The sequence below is a fragment of the Sinocyclocheilus anshuiensis genome, unplaced genomic scaffold, assembly GCF_001515605.1.
Source record: "Sinocyclocheilus anshuiensis isolate Anshui unplaced genomic scaffold, SAMN03320099.WGS_v1.1 scaffold1217, whole genome shotgun sequence".
NCBI classification, from domain to species: domain Eukaryota; kingdom Metazoa; phylum Chordata; class Actinopteri; order Cypriniformes; family Cyprinidae; genus Sinocyclocheilus; species Sinocyclocheilus anshuiensis.
In genome coordinates, this window is record NW_015552619.1 from 342395 (window position 1) to 357078 (window position 14684).

Consider the following 14684-nt stretch of genomic DNA (forward strand, 5'->3'; position numbering starts at 1 on the left):
AAAACACAACATGTATTATTCTGAGAATAATGCAGAAAAGATATGGGAAGTTTCAAGGTGATTCAGCACAATGTTGTCTATATAACTTGGCAACTGCAGAAGCATAAATGTGGAATAATGGATTTATGATTACGGTTATAGAACGAGTCATTAGCAAATGATTGCAATTAATAGTTATTTTGGTTAGAGTCTATTTAGTGCTTTATTCAAAGCAAATCTCCACTTAAATCAGACATTTTGTCCTTCAGCAGAAATATCTCTACAGTATAATTCGCGTGAATCACTCAATGCGGTAGCCAGGGGTAGAACGCTACAACATTTTCCAGAAAGCATAGACCGCTACGGCCTCCCAGGAAGGGGGATAAAGCAAATACCATGTCAACAGTGAAATATTGGGCCTGTAGAAGAAGTAGAAAAACTGGAAGTCCGGTTCGATATCTTTGCAGCTCCCCCATGAATATCGCTCAGTAGTTTGATCTGCTCCCTCAAAATGTCTGAAGAAATCTTTCTTTTCCACTCTCAATCCACTATTGAATCTCAGTGAAAGGAAGAAGGAGGGCTGCTTCATGGGTTTGGGGACTTATTGGCAACTTTGCCCTTTAAACTGATGGATGGTGTGACCGTGGCTGGATTTGACGGCGAGACTTGAGCAGATAATCGGTAAAAAGGACGCAATCACTCACACCGACCGTATCTTGCATTCAGACACTACTGTGGAAGGGCTTAGCACTAGGGGAAAGTTGTTTGGGAGTATGTGAGTTATTGCTAGCTGTGCTGGCTAATCTTGTCCATTCCTCTCCGCCACGGCCCTGGTGAAGGTGATGAAAACAGAAACCTGACTTTGGGACTTTGTAGTTGCTTATCCCCGTATTGGATGGCACCCTTTGACCCTTAATACACATCCTGGGGTGTTGCAATGCTATATGAGTTGATGGCACAATTGTTGTGAGCGAACTGTCACCTTTTCAGTTCTAATATATATATATATACAGATTCAGCAGGTATCAAAGAAAATGCAGTTACAATATTGAGCCACTGCCACTGGAGATACTTAAATGTCATGGCAAAATATCATTCAGCCATCAAAATAATTTTGATATGCTTAGACTTTGTTTTTAGCACTTTAGTCAGCATGTTGAGTGTTCACATTACTGCAGTTGTAATGTACTCAGGTGAGTGATGAATGTCTAGAAGAGACATGTAACTCATTTAATTTAAAATTATTCCCAGCTAAGTGAGTTCATGCTTTACTTTTGGGTAGCATAATGAAACAAGCTTGAGTGGTTTTTATAAAAAGGTTTTTAAGAAATTAGTTAACATGGTTTATTCTTGGTCACTGTAACTGATTGGAAACTACAGAATTTGCTCTGTTGCTCTACGAGACCAAACAGAATGATAAATAATCAAGTAACATAATATATTTTACTAGCAGGTAAAAAATTAATAATTGGTAAAAAATAAATGCATTTTCCTTTTTAATTTTGGTTTGTTTTATTAAATGCACCATTCAAATTTTTTTTTTTGAAGAAATGCATTTAATTGATTGTAAAGACTTTTACATTGTACAACTGTAAAGACTTTTACATTGTAAAAAATATATATTTAAGATATACATGTATATTAGAATATTAATATTTAAATACTACAGTGATTTGAAGGATCACGTGAAACTGAAGACTAAAGAAATGTCTGCTGAAAATTCAGCTTTGCTATCACATGAATAAATCACGTTTTAAAATATATTAAAACAAATATTTTAAACAGTGATAAGACTTCTTTCAAAAAATTACATAATGTTACTGACCCCAGACGTTTGAACGGTGGTATATTAATATTTTGTAATATGTATTTTTATGATTGGTTACATATTTAAAAATGTGTCTCTGTGTTTTCTTATTGGACACTTGGACTAGAATAAATTACCCAAAGCAATATTATTAATACACTAATAGGCTCTTTAAATACTCTGTTACCAAATGTGCTTATTATATGTGCATTGCAGTTTTTACTTCTTTTGCTTTGATACTGACATCATCATTCAGAGGGGAAAACAAGAATTAAACCACTCCAGTCATGTGACTTATCATATGTACATATATATGGTATTTTATACCACTTTGTTTATAGGTGGACGTAAGATTGGAGCATTATATGCATCAGACAGTCTAAAGATGAGGCCAGGAGGAGACTAGTCTGACTCTTGGAGACCCATTTTTTAGCATTCAGACTGCTTATGACCCCAGTGATCTGCTTAGTTATCCAAGGTCTGCTCTCTGCCCTTTAAACAGAGTGGCTAAGCGCCCGCTGTTTGGCCCAGCTGAGTGGTAATGTCTTAGGGTAAACACTGTTGTTTTCTTTTGCTTTGTCCTGATGTGCCCTTTATTCACGCTGCAGTGATTTTGCTTTAAGTTTTACCCTGTAGTAGTTTGGGAGCTCAGGAGACCCAAGTTTGTGTTCCAATAGTTATACTGAACTGTTTTTGTCTCTCTGTTGCAAAGGTTAGAAAAGCTATTAGTTAAGTTGGACAGATATGTTATCATCTGTTGCTGCATACGAGTAGTTTATTATTGCTAAACTGAGTCTGAATTGTAGGCCAGGATCCCTCGGTGGTGCATTGTGTTTTCACATCTGGAGTTGGAACCACGGTTGTGAACCCTGTCAGCCCTGCCTCCTAAATTACAGCAACAATGTAGATACCATCCAAGTGTCTGTTTGCTGTGCCCGGTGCCCAGATTTTTTTTTCTGCTTATGCACCAACCCTTATTCACTGGCCTAGCAGGTGTAGTGTGTCCAGATGGTTGTGCAGGCTGCTTCTCCCACTGGCAAGCCAGATGCAGCTGTTTGGACGGCCGACTGATTGATTCCACTGCAGACTCTCGCTGTGACCAGGCCTGGGTCACTTCTGCAACGCTGTCCGTGTGCACTGACATTTACCACAGAGCAGAGGACTCAGCCCAGGCTAGGGAAGGAAATGATGAGGGAACGTTTTCTTTCCCAGCTGGGGGTGGATTACGGGACATCCTAGTCTTTTCATTGGCTATGAACAGTAGGGTGTTGTTTTGGCCAGATTTAAAAACTGAGACGTCAATGGCTAGAAGGTTTGGAAGGGAATGTGCACCATCCCAAGCAATTGCACTAATTAATGCACATTAGATACAGTCTGAGGATGTGGGTATTTTCCAGGGGTCAGTGGATATGAGGTGTTTAGCGGGCATCTGTGTATCAGCCTGAGGCCTTCATTTGATGCAATATTAGAATATTATACGCTTTGAAATGTATGTTGAAGTGTTACATCTGTTAACAAGGTTGGACGAACCATATGGGGATTTGGGCACATGCCCAGGTGCATCACTTCCAGGCTGGGCACCATGCATTTCGTTTATACTGGTGTGTGAGTTTAAAATGCTTAAGTGGGACAGTTTTGACTCTTCTGGCTTTCTGTAGTCCACTGCACTGTCTGTAATGCTGTTTATAAGTTTGCAGGCTTTTAAATGAGATAAAAACTGTCTGAAAATTTGTCTTCTAAAATAACAATTAAGTAGAGCAATATTAATTAACAACATGTACTTATATATAGGTTTAGGATTATGGTTTGGTTTAGAGTTAGTTGCTTGCAATTAGGCATAATTTACTGTTATTACTGTAGTAATTACATCTAATGTAACGTGGACACTGTAAAATAGTGTTACCTAAAAATGAAATGTTTGATTAAATACAGAGGTTCTCAACCTTGTAGACTCGAAGGCTCCCCCATCACCCAATTATTATTATTTTTTCTCCATCCTGCAGTCATTCCCTGGTAGAGAACCACTTGTTCGTTGGGAACTTCACATTCTGAGTTATTTATGTAAAAAGCTTAGTGGTTATTGAACCTAGATGAAGGGAAACTGACCAGAAAGCATACAAATAACATGTTCTGTGTGTTTTTTTAAACTTGTCTGCAGAACAGAATCCTGCAAAATAATCTGTTTATATGCAAAATAAACTGCAATATACACCAGAACTTAGTAAATCTGGTGTATATGTCTTTTTAGTGAGATTATATCTCAATATAGAGCTGCAATGCTCCGAATGGCTTTTATTAGTGACAAAAAAGACTAGACATGAAACATAACTTACCCCTAAAACCACAAACACTTCACACACTTCAGGTGCTGCAGCCATTCCCATTCAGCTTGTCTGTGAACTCATATGGCCATATTGATTTATTTTTTTTTGCTGACATTTACACCAGACTCTGCCTAGTGACTCTGGCTGCACTGGCTTTCATCAATGAAGTCTCAACCTTAATCACACTTCAGGCCTGTCACAGCACCTGCCCGGAGGCCATCACCACTACTCTTTAAGAGACAACGGCTCTTGCTAAAGCCTCCAGAGCCCATTGCAGAGTGTCTGTGCGCACAGGTTCTTCGAAAGCCACATGCCCAAAATAAACTTCTTCACCTGTGTGTAAATATCAATTGGCTGAACACCACTGGGCAGAGTTTACTCAGAGCGTCTGCGGCATCCGAGCTGCTTGCTAACAGCAGAATTCTATGACTTGCACACAAGGTGACATGTATCTGCACCTTAAAGTGCTAGTACTGTACAATTATATTGTATTATATTGGTCAATTTTAGTATTTTTACCATTGTCCTTCAAGTATTATTTTAAACATACTGCATTCTCTACAGTATTTTGTCTATTTTGTCTCTAGTCTAAGTCATTGTAAACATACTTATTCATACTGGATACACTAATAATCATTCAGAGCAGACCATGGCAAATAATTAGTTTTATTTTGCTAATTCTATATGTATATATATATATATATATATATATATATATATATACACACTACCGGTCAAAAGTTTGGGATCAGTAAGACTTGTAATGTTTTTTAAAGAAGTCTCTTCTGCTCATCAAAGCTGCATTTATTTGATCAAAAATACAGAAAAAAAAACAGTAATCTTGAAAAATGTTATTACAATATAAAATAATGGTTTCTATAATTTTAATATCCTTTAAAATATCATCAGGAAGAGCTGAGTAAACCATAACCTCTATATCTCAGCTGAGTCTCATAAAAGCCACCTCAAAGAAATGGCACTCATCAATTTGGAAGTTTTTCTGTCTCTTTTTCATGCTTTATTTGTCATGTCTCTTGTCACACCTATCCATGTTTATAACAAACACAACCCTTGCTGCTACCGTTTTATCATTTTCCTAAAAATGTCAATTCTGTCATTATTTACTCACCCTCATGTCGTTCCAAACCTGTGTGACTTGCAGAGATATATTTAACACTATTTTTGTGTTGTTACAATAAACGATAACTAAAGCTTTCAAGCTTCAAAAAGAATGCAATAGCACCATAAAAGTATCATAAAGTGGCCCATACGACTTTGTGTGCTATATTCAAAGTTTTCCAAATGAAAGCTCTGTATTAGAAACCAGCTGAAACTTAAGTTTGTGCCTTTACCATTCATACAAAAGAGCTTTCAGTAGAAGTCCAGTCTCTTGTTTTATGACATATGGTGTACAGTACAACTGAATTAATGACCTAATGACCCTCAGCGATTTATTAATGAATCTGACTGATCTGGTTCAACTAACTGATTCAATCAATAGTCAACTCACTGATCCAGGACATCTGTATTTCTGTCCTTATGAAAGCAAGTAAGGTCCATCTTCACACTAATTCTGCATTTTACATTATATCTGTTTATATCTGCATCTGTTTAATTGTAACAATGTACAAAAAGGCTGCAGTAGTTATCAGCCCACTGAATCTGTCATATGGCATCCTGATATCAGAATACTTAAAATATAGTGCATAAAGTGACATTTTTTTATTACACTTTATGGTGCTTTGTGTGCTTTTTCAAAGGCTGAAAGCTTCAGTCCCCATTAATTGCATGGAAAACAGTCTTAAAAATCTTCTTTCGTGTTATACAGAGGGGAAAAGTCTCACAGGTTTGGAACGACATGAGGGGTGAGTACATGCTGACAGAATTTAATTGTTGAGTGAACTATCCATTTAATTTCCCCCCTTTGTCGTTCACAAGCATTAAGACCTAAAAGAAAAGCGCAGACTTCTAAAAGCACATTTAAATGTTTTTCTCTCCGGACCAGCAGGGAACATTGTCATTTCCTAGCCCCTGTCCCCTCAATCACAGCCCACCAGAGTCATCTTCTCTAGTTTTGTTTAATAAGGAAATCATGCTGAGTCAAATTATTAGAAACGAATGAAGTCTCCACACAGCTGTATCACAGAAATGAACCGATAAGGTGACCAACATGACAAGCAATCAGTTACGCTTTTCAGTTCAGACAGATTAGAAGAAAAGCAAGAGGGTATAAATTGAGGCAAGGCAGCAGGTGGTGTTCTTACTTCGGATGCCCGTGTCCCTGTAAGCAGCCACACAACGGAGATGAAGGCAGACGGGCACAATACCCTTGCGCTTGGCTTTTTTTTGTCACATCAAACAAGGCCACACATTTCTGTGAGCATGGGAGCACATACGCTCTTTCCTCTTACCTCATTTCTCTGTTCTCCCATTGGTTGTCATCTGCTCTGACACCGACTTGGATACTCTCTCACACATGCACAGAGTGTGATCGCTCACACAGGATGCTTTCTAGCAGTTTGGCAGAGTGCAACAGTATTGAACATAAGGTGGATTTAAAGGTGCTTTTAATACACTTGTCAATATGTCTTAATTATCCTGACCCCTAATTAATCTGATTGATTTTTTTTTTTAAGTTTTAAGTCTGGTATTGATCTGATGCACTACATGTCAGAAGTTATTTTTTAACTTGACACAGCATCTTGAAAAGTGATGTGGTGCATTAGCCAAAGATGTTCATCATTCATAGAGCTACAGCTAGGGTTTTCAAGCTGGGCCAGAAGAAGGGTACATGGGACATTTACGAGAAGAAAATATATAATGAAAATTTGTAAAATCTTTTATTTGTTTAATCTTTGAAAAAAATATATATTTATTTATTCATTTTTTCAAAATATAATTATTTGATATAATTATTTTTTACCTTTATTAATGTTTAGTGTAATATTTTTTACACTCTTACAGAATTTGATGTTATTACTGTTTTTATTCTTTCTAGTCATAAATCATTATTAATCACTAATTTAATTTAAATGTTGTTTCTTACTGAATTTTCAAAAATGAAACCATAAATGATTTATGTTTAGAAACAATGTGTTGTCCTCATACAATAATATCACCTAATATGTTTCTCACACAGTATAAATGGGTCTTTGCACATGAAAATGTGACTTTATATTTTAGAAATGGTGTCCCATTTAAAAGATCATCATATTTGGGGGTCCTTGGCTTGAAAAGTTTGAAAACTACTGTTATTGAGCTTTGAAAAGTTTGAAAACTCCCCATTTACTTTGGTAAAAACAACAACAACAAAAAAACCTTCCAGACAGATTGCAAGACCAAATCCTGTGTGAAGAAGTCCTTAGCACCCTTTTTAAATGGTAAAGTTCTGTCCATTTTTTTTTTTTTTTTTGCTGACACTTTGCAGATTTGGGCAGTTTGAAGGACACAACATAATTAATGTCCAGCCTTTTCTTTTCCGTCCCATCTTTATTTCTTTATCATTTTATTCTCTTTTTGTTCCGAGACTGGGTAAACATATGCACAGATGCCTGGATGGATGCCTTGTCTGGATGGATGTCCAAATGATGTTCACCATGCTGATTGGAGAAATTTCTGTCATGCTGTCTTATATGCAATATTATCCCTGCCCTGCTGAGGCAATTCTAAGAATATTTGCTTCATGCGGCTAAGAAAAGTAATTGAGTTTCTGAGTAACTAAACTTGCTTCTGTTCTCTTATGAGGAACGCCATTAAGAGAACTCCTGAAGGACTGAAGAAGCAGTGGGTTGAATAGAAACAACCATAAAGAGTGGAGACCTTGTTTGGAAATGGTGCCCTTAACCCCCAGATGTATTTGTCATTAAATCGGAGATAAAGCAGAGTATGCCTTTGTGAGTTTAACAAGAGACTGCATAGTGCTATTTGAGTGTCACTGAGGGCAGTGCTATTTTAGCAGCAAATTAACCTGTAGGACAAGAATGATAGTATTTTTTCCATTACCGTAAACACAGCACTTTTGTCAGATTTGGCTCATTAAATCTAAAAAATAAGCTAAAATAAGCATTTATTTTCCCCTCAAAATACACAGTGCTGAGATTCTCCTTTTTTTTTTTTGGTCCGTGCCGTATCCTAGGGGACATGTCAAAGAAAACTCTGTGCCGTATTGCTGAGTGTGCGATCGCAAATGGCTTTTTTTTTTCAGCTGCAGTTTTTCCTTGAAACTCTGAATTACTGTAGTAATAACATGCTTGAAGCTCCCTAACGCTGAAGCTCCCTGGCATGAATTCTTCTTTCAAGGGATTTGAAGATAGCGACAGTGTAGAAGCATACAATCTCATATCCAGAATGCTCATCTGAACAAACAGTGAGGTGCAGCAGCTGTTTGAGAGCTGTCCTGTTAATATGCATTCTGTTTCCCAGCTGGCTCCTTACAAGGCCATTGCCATCCTATGCTCTCCAACTCCCCAAAGCAAATCAAACCAACACTTCAACATTTTTGACTGATCTTCTATAATTGCCTATGATATTAGCTTCAATAACAACTAAAGGGACCTCAGTGAAACGCAGAATGGCTGAACAAGGCTGCAGTTTGAACAGACATTGAAGTATTGAAGGCATTTTATTGAATGGCTAACACCTTGAATATGTACTTTCTATGTTGAAGTATTTATAAAAGTATGTTTAGTTTATTTGTTTGAGTTGTTGTTGTTGTTGTTTTTATTCATAGGAAACAGTTAGTGAACAAAGACAGGAAAGGAATATTAAAGTGACTGGGGTCCCACTTATGTAAAAAAAAAATATATATATTTTTTTTTTCTTGTCATTTGTGATTTATTTATTTTTTCCAGGAAACTTTGATGAATAGAAAGTTCAAAAGAATTTCTAAAATAAAAAAATAAGAATTTATATATTTTTTTATTTATAAAAGAAGAAATAGAAATATTTTATAACATTATAAATGCCTTTATGGTCACTTTTGATATATATATATATATATACTGTATATATATATCTGTCATAATAATCTGTCTGCTTCCACCATTGATTCAGTGTTAAGCGTTCTCATATCGGAAGTTGTGATCCTTCTTTTTTCTTTCTTTTTTTTTCACTGGGCCCCTCCAACATTTTGGGGTTCAAGTCAAGTCACATTTATTTTTATAGCGCTCTATACAATACAGATTGTTTTAAATCAGCTTCACGTTAGTAAACAGGAAAATAACTGTTAAAATACTGTGAAATTCATCAGTTACAAAACTGATTCAGTTTTAACTCCACAGAAGATAATAGTGTCAATTATCAGCTCAAATTATTTCAATGTTGTTTCAGTTCAGTTCAATAACTGTCAATGTTGCAAAGTTAATCAATTATGAAATGAGTTCAATTCAGCTATAAGCAGCTCTACAGAAGAAAATAGTGTCTTTAAAACAACTTCAAGTGACAAATGTGTCATAGGTCAATGTGGATTCAATTCAGTTCAATAACAAAGTTAGTGTAATTTTCCATCTCAATTCAGTTCAAATTATTTTCTCATCTGATGGGTCAGTGCAGTTAAATCGATGATTTATTGAATATTACTTGTCTTTTTAACCCAATTAATCACCTAGGACAGATATATATCCTATATAACCTTTTAGGTTGAGCTGGCCCTGTGTATGCTAATGCATTTTTTCTTTCAAGTTAGAAAGAATAGCTTTTTTTTTTAGCTTCAAAGCAGCTGTGTGATTGTGCATAACCTTTCATAAAGAATGATTGTTAAGAAAGCATTGGGTTTTACTAAATCACAAAGGGAGAAAATGAAGCCAACACCTTCATTATTCATGAATGGGTTATCTAATCTAAAATATTTACGTTTTAGACAGCACAGCTGATAATTTATGCTCTGTGTTTCTGATGTATTGAATCTGTGTTGAATGTATTCCCTAGGAAGGCATAGCCGCGGGAACGAATTTTGAGCTGGGGGGACTGAGAAATAAAACGGGGGGGGGGCGTCACGTGACAAGAGGGATGCGGCAGTTGAAACGACTTTCACAGTAAATTTGATTCAACTTAACTCATATTTAACCGTTGCTTCTTGTCATTGTAGGCTTAGGCTACTTTTTTCAATTAATTTTAATGAATATACTAATTAATAAAATGAATATTATTTATTTTGTATTACATATTGTTCATTCATTTATTTTTAACACCGCACCCCCAGCACCCCCATTTTTTTCGTGGGCTACACTCCAGGGGGTGCTGCAGCACCCTCAGCGCCCCTACTTCCCGCGGTAATGTAGGAAGGACCTCTTGAGCGGATCTCTGAAATTCCGTCTGTGTGTCTAGTGTTATGATGTACTATTTAAAACTGTGAGGAGGAACAGGGCTGTATATTCAAAGATGGCATGTGGGGTGTGTCATTGTCAGAAAGAATCCCTGCTTCCCTCGAGCTGAAAGGGTGATTGATGGAGAGCAAAAATAGGTGTGAAAGAGTAATAATGTTGCTGGAAGTAAAAGAGGAATATGGACAGAAAGGTTGGTGCTGCATGGTTGACTGGCCCTTACAAAGGGAAAAAGCCATCATAAAAACCTATCTGTCTACCATCAACCTAAAAGCCACAAAACAGCAATTTCCTCTGCATTTTAAAAGCTGGATAATTACCTTTAATTCTTAATGAAGACAAGCTTTGCTTTCCTAAGTTTTGTATAATTGACCAGAAAAGCCCTCAGCAGAATCATTGTGCTCTTGCTCGCTGTAAAAGCAGCCTTTAGTCATTGTAGGGTCGACAGAAAATGGACTTGTTGATCTACACCAGATTTGGTCAGTACACTTGTTTTAGCAGTGCAGTTAAAGTTGTTTTTAACTAAGAACAGGAAAAACAGAGTTTTTTGCTCTTTCAAAAGATGTAATAAACAAGGCAAAATCAGGTTGTATAAATCCTTTACATAGAAAACCTTGACTATGTAGTTCAGTTCTGAGAATAAATTAAAAGTAAGAAAAGTGCACTGAATGTTTATGAAAAATATGAAATTCTAGTTACATTTTATTAGTGTTGTGGCTAGAGAGAGATTGTACAATACTGTGGCAATTTAAATAGGGGTCAAAGGTGAATTCACTTCATGCAGACACAAATGTGGGAAAGCATTGCAAAGACATTCTGCTTTGCATTAAAGTTACATTTTTGGAATCGTATCAGTCTAGAATGATGACACTTACTCTGCACATGCTAAGTAGAGTTTAAAAAATGTGATCATGTCATATAAGGAAAACAGTTTGAGCTATAAAAGGTTTCATAACTATATTCCTTCTGCTGTGTAATTAGCTTTATCTTCGGTTGTTGGGTAAAAGCTAACATGACATGATGTAGCAGATGGTTATTTCATTATGGCTCTGAAGGCAACGACAATTATAATTCTAGTGCTAAAAAAATGTATGACTGAATTCAAAGTTTTTATCTTTTTAAAAATGTTTTCTTCTTGAAGACTGTTCTTGACTTTTGGGCTCATCAGTAAGTTCTAGGAGAAAGGATTGAACTAATTTCAAATAATTATAATGTACTCACACTTTTGCGTGAAAAATGAATTAAATACAATGTAGAATCAATTTAATACAGTGTACACTCTGTACACTCTGTATTTCAAGTATTTGAAATCAAAGTAGTAATAGTACAGAGTGTACACTTGAATGATTTATGTATTTTAGAAGTGTTAACAATTGGTCTTGATTACTTTTTTAGTTGTGGGTGCAGTCTTAATTGGGGTTTCAATTTTAATACAAATCTAAATGCAATTATTTCAATATTTGTAAAAATAGTATACTTAAGCAGATTTATGATCGAAATGTAAAAATTGTCAACTGTATTCAGTAATTAAATGGAAATCTTTCTGTTTCAGGTTGTATGCACTGGATCGCAGGAAGAGGAAGAGAAGGCTGAATGTGTTCCGGGATTTCAGGAGAAGGAGTACCAGGTGAAGTACAGTGGAGAGTTCCTCAAAGACATTCCTCTGCTGCAAGGTACGGCAATGATGTCATCATCGGTGAATGAGAAGGTGCAGGTTTGGTAGTGGAATTTGCTTTTTTTTTTGGCTTTCTCTTGCCTCTCACTTTCCCTCTTTCACACACCTGGCTGTGTACGCCAGCTGGAGAAAGAACAGTTCTCGAGGGCCGCGGGTGAATGTTGATTGTTCATTATTCTCATTATCATGCACAATACTTTTCCGTTTATTAAAAAAAAGGCTCCAGTGTCCAAACAAAACATCAAAATGATCTGGTGCTCATAAATTATTCTTTTGGATTGTGAGGATGTTTACAAAGCCTTTGTGATTCCAGTCTCTTCCAGTGGCTGCTGCTTGTAACGGCTGCAGCTGTTTAGAACTTTCTGCATAAAAATTCATGTCAAGATTCTGGCGGACGCCGCCACCATCCAGACATTTTCTGTCTGCATCATATTTTTCAGAGGCAGTTAGGACAGATTATCAAAACTTTCGAATGGCCAACACTCGCAAGACAGGAACGATGACAGCAGAAAAAGAAAAGCAGAAAGTGAGAACTGCTAATAAAGGAGTCGTTTCCTCACAGGTCTCCACATTCACACAACGAAACTCTCCTGAGATCCCCAAGAATCAGAGTGATTAATGAAATTACAGTCTAATTACACATTAAGCATGTACATGTACATGTAATTACACATTAAGCATGTCTCCACAGGATACTCGTACACTACCTTGCATAAAAAAGGCAGCACCATGAGTGTTTTGAGGGCAACAACATATTAATCACTTTTTAAGATAAATCATAAACAATGTGTTGCCTGATGGAGTTGTAACCCACCCACACCTCAAGCCTAACGTGAGAAATGAATAACATAAATGGAAAAAAAAAAGTGCAATCCACTATGTGGTGTTCACCTCAGAGATGTCCAGAAGTCCTGTACTGCATGTGAATAGTAATCAGACAGGAGACTAAACATGCTGCAGAGGTCAGCCCTGCAGTGAGAGCAGGCAGACAGTGGCTTCACTGCAGGATGGAATATAAGTGTGAGGTGCTTGTACCAAACTGATCCCCGATTGTGAAAACCTGGCAAGAAGTCACGAGAGATATTAGTGGAGGAGTATAGCCAAGCTTGATAATCATAACCGGTCCACAAAATAGTCTGAATGTGTTGAACTTCTTGAAATTGATGTACTATGCTTAAACAACTAATCCACTTGTCCGTCTATCCATCCATCCATTGTTTGTTTGTTCTATCTATCACTCGATCGTTCGTTCTATCTATTGATCGATCATTCAACCAATTGTTCTATCGATCATTTGTTCTATCTATAGACTGATTGTTCTACCATTTGTCCTATCAATCGTTCTATCTATCTATCGCTCGATCGATCATTCTGCCAGTCATTCTGTTGATTGTTTGTTCTATCTATCATTAGATTGTTTTAGCTATCGACCGTTCTACCAATCATTCTATCTATTTATTGATCTATCGTTCAATCTATCAATAGTTCTATCTATCAATCATCGCCTTGTCTTTCCATCCATCCATTGCTTAATCGTTCATTCTGTCTATTGATTGATCATTCTACCAATTGTTCTATTGATCATTTGTTCTATCTATCAACTGATTGTGTTCTAAACATTCATCCTATCAATCATTCTGTCTATCTATCACTTGATTAATTATTCTACCTATCATTCTATCAATCTTTTGTTCTGTCTATCATTAGATTGTTTTGTCTTACCATTCTACCGATCATTCTATCTATTGGTTGATCTATCGTTCTATTGATTTATCATTCAATCTATCTATCGATCATCCTACCAATCAATCTATCGTTCTATCCATCGTTCTGTCGTTCTATCAATCATTCTATCGTTATCTATCTATCCTTCTATTTATTGTTTATGCTTGTAAAGATTTTAAACAATGCACTCCTCAGTGTTGCCATGCTCACTTATTATCAGCGTCTTTGGGATGTTGCTTATAAATATCGACAGTTAGGTTGTGTTTTGGGGGCTAATTTTAGGAATGTAGTCATATATTTGGCATTATTATCATCTTTTCCTTTGAAAGACCTGGCAACCACAGACCAGGGACCCAGTGGGTAGCAATTGTGGAGGAAAATGGAATGAAAATGTATAAATCAATAAAAGGCATACCTGTGTTTTTTTGTTTTTTTTTTCTCTGGCATTTCATCCAAGCTGCCAGGGTCCAAACAGTGGTGACATTACTTAACTGCATTAACAATTACAGTAGTTGTGCACGTTTAAGTGCAATACATGTGGTTGTGACTACCTGACATTTTCAGAAGTTAATTATGTTATGGCATGCGGTTGTCATTACCAAATTCTGTGTGTTTGTATATTATGATTAATAAATAAATATATATATATTAATTATTGTCATTTCAGAAGTCCACCACTAAATATTGAACTATGAAAGTAATAGCCATTATTTATATTTTAGTAATGAAGAGCATTTTAGAACATTATCATGTTTAAGACCTAATAATTAACATTTATCAATGTAATTTTGAAACGCATTTAAGGTTAAGACTGTAAATTCCAGCCATGAAGTGTCACCTGAAAGAAATCCTGA

At 36.2% G+C, this 14684-nt stretch overlaps 1 protein-coding gene across 1 annotated transcript in view; it reads left to right on the forward strand.

The window, feature by feature from the left end:
- LOC107666219 (cadherin-13-like) overlaps positions 1-14684 on the forward strand; it is a 149559-nt gene that overhangs the window by 87885 nt on the left and 46990 nt on the right. Inside the window, exon 2 of the mRNA XM_016457435.1 lies at positions 11977-12103. Within this exon, the coding sequence (XP_016312921.1) occupies positions 11977-12103 (127 nt within the window). The remainder of the gene's footprint in view (positions 1-11976; positions 12104-14684) is intronic.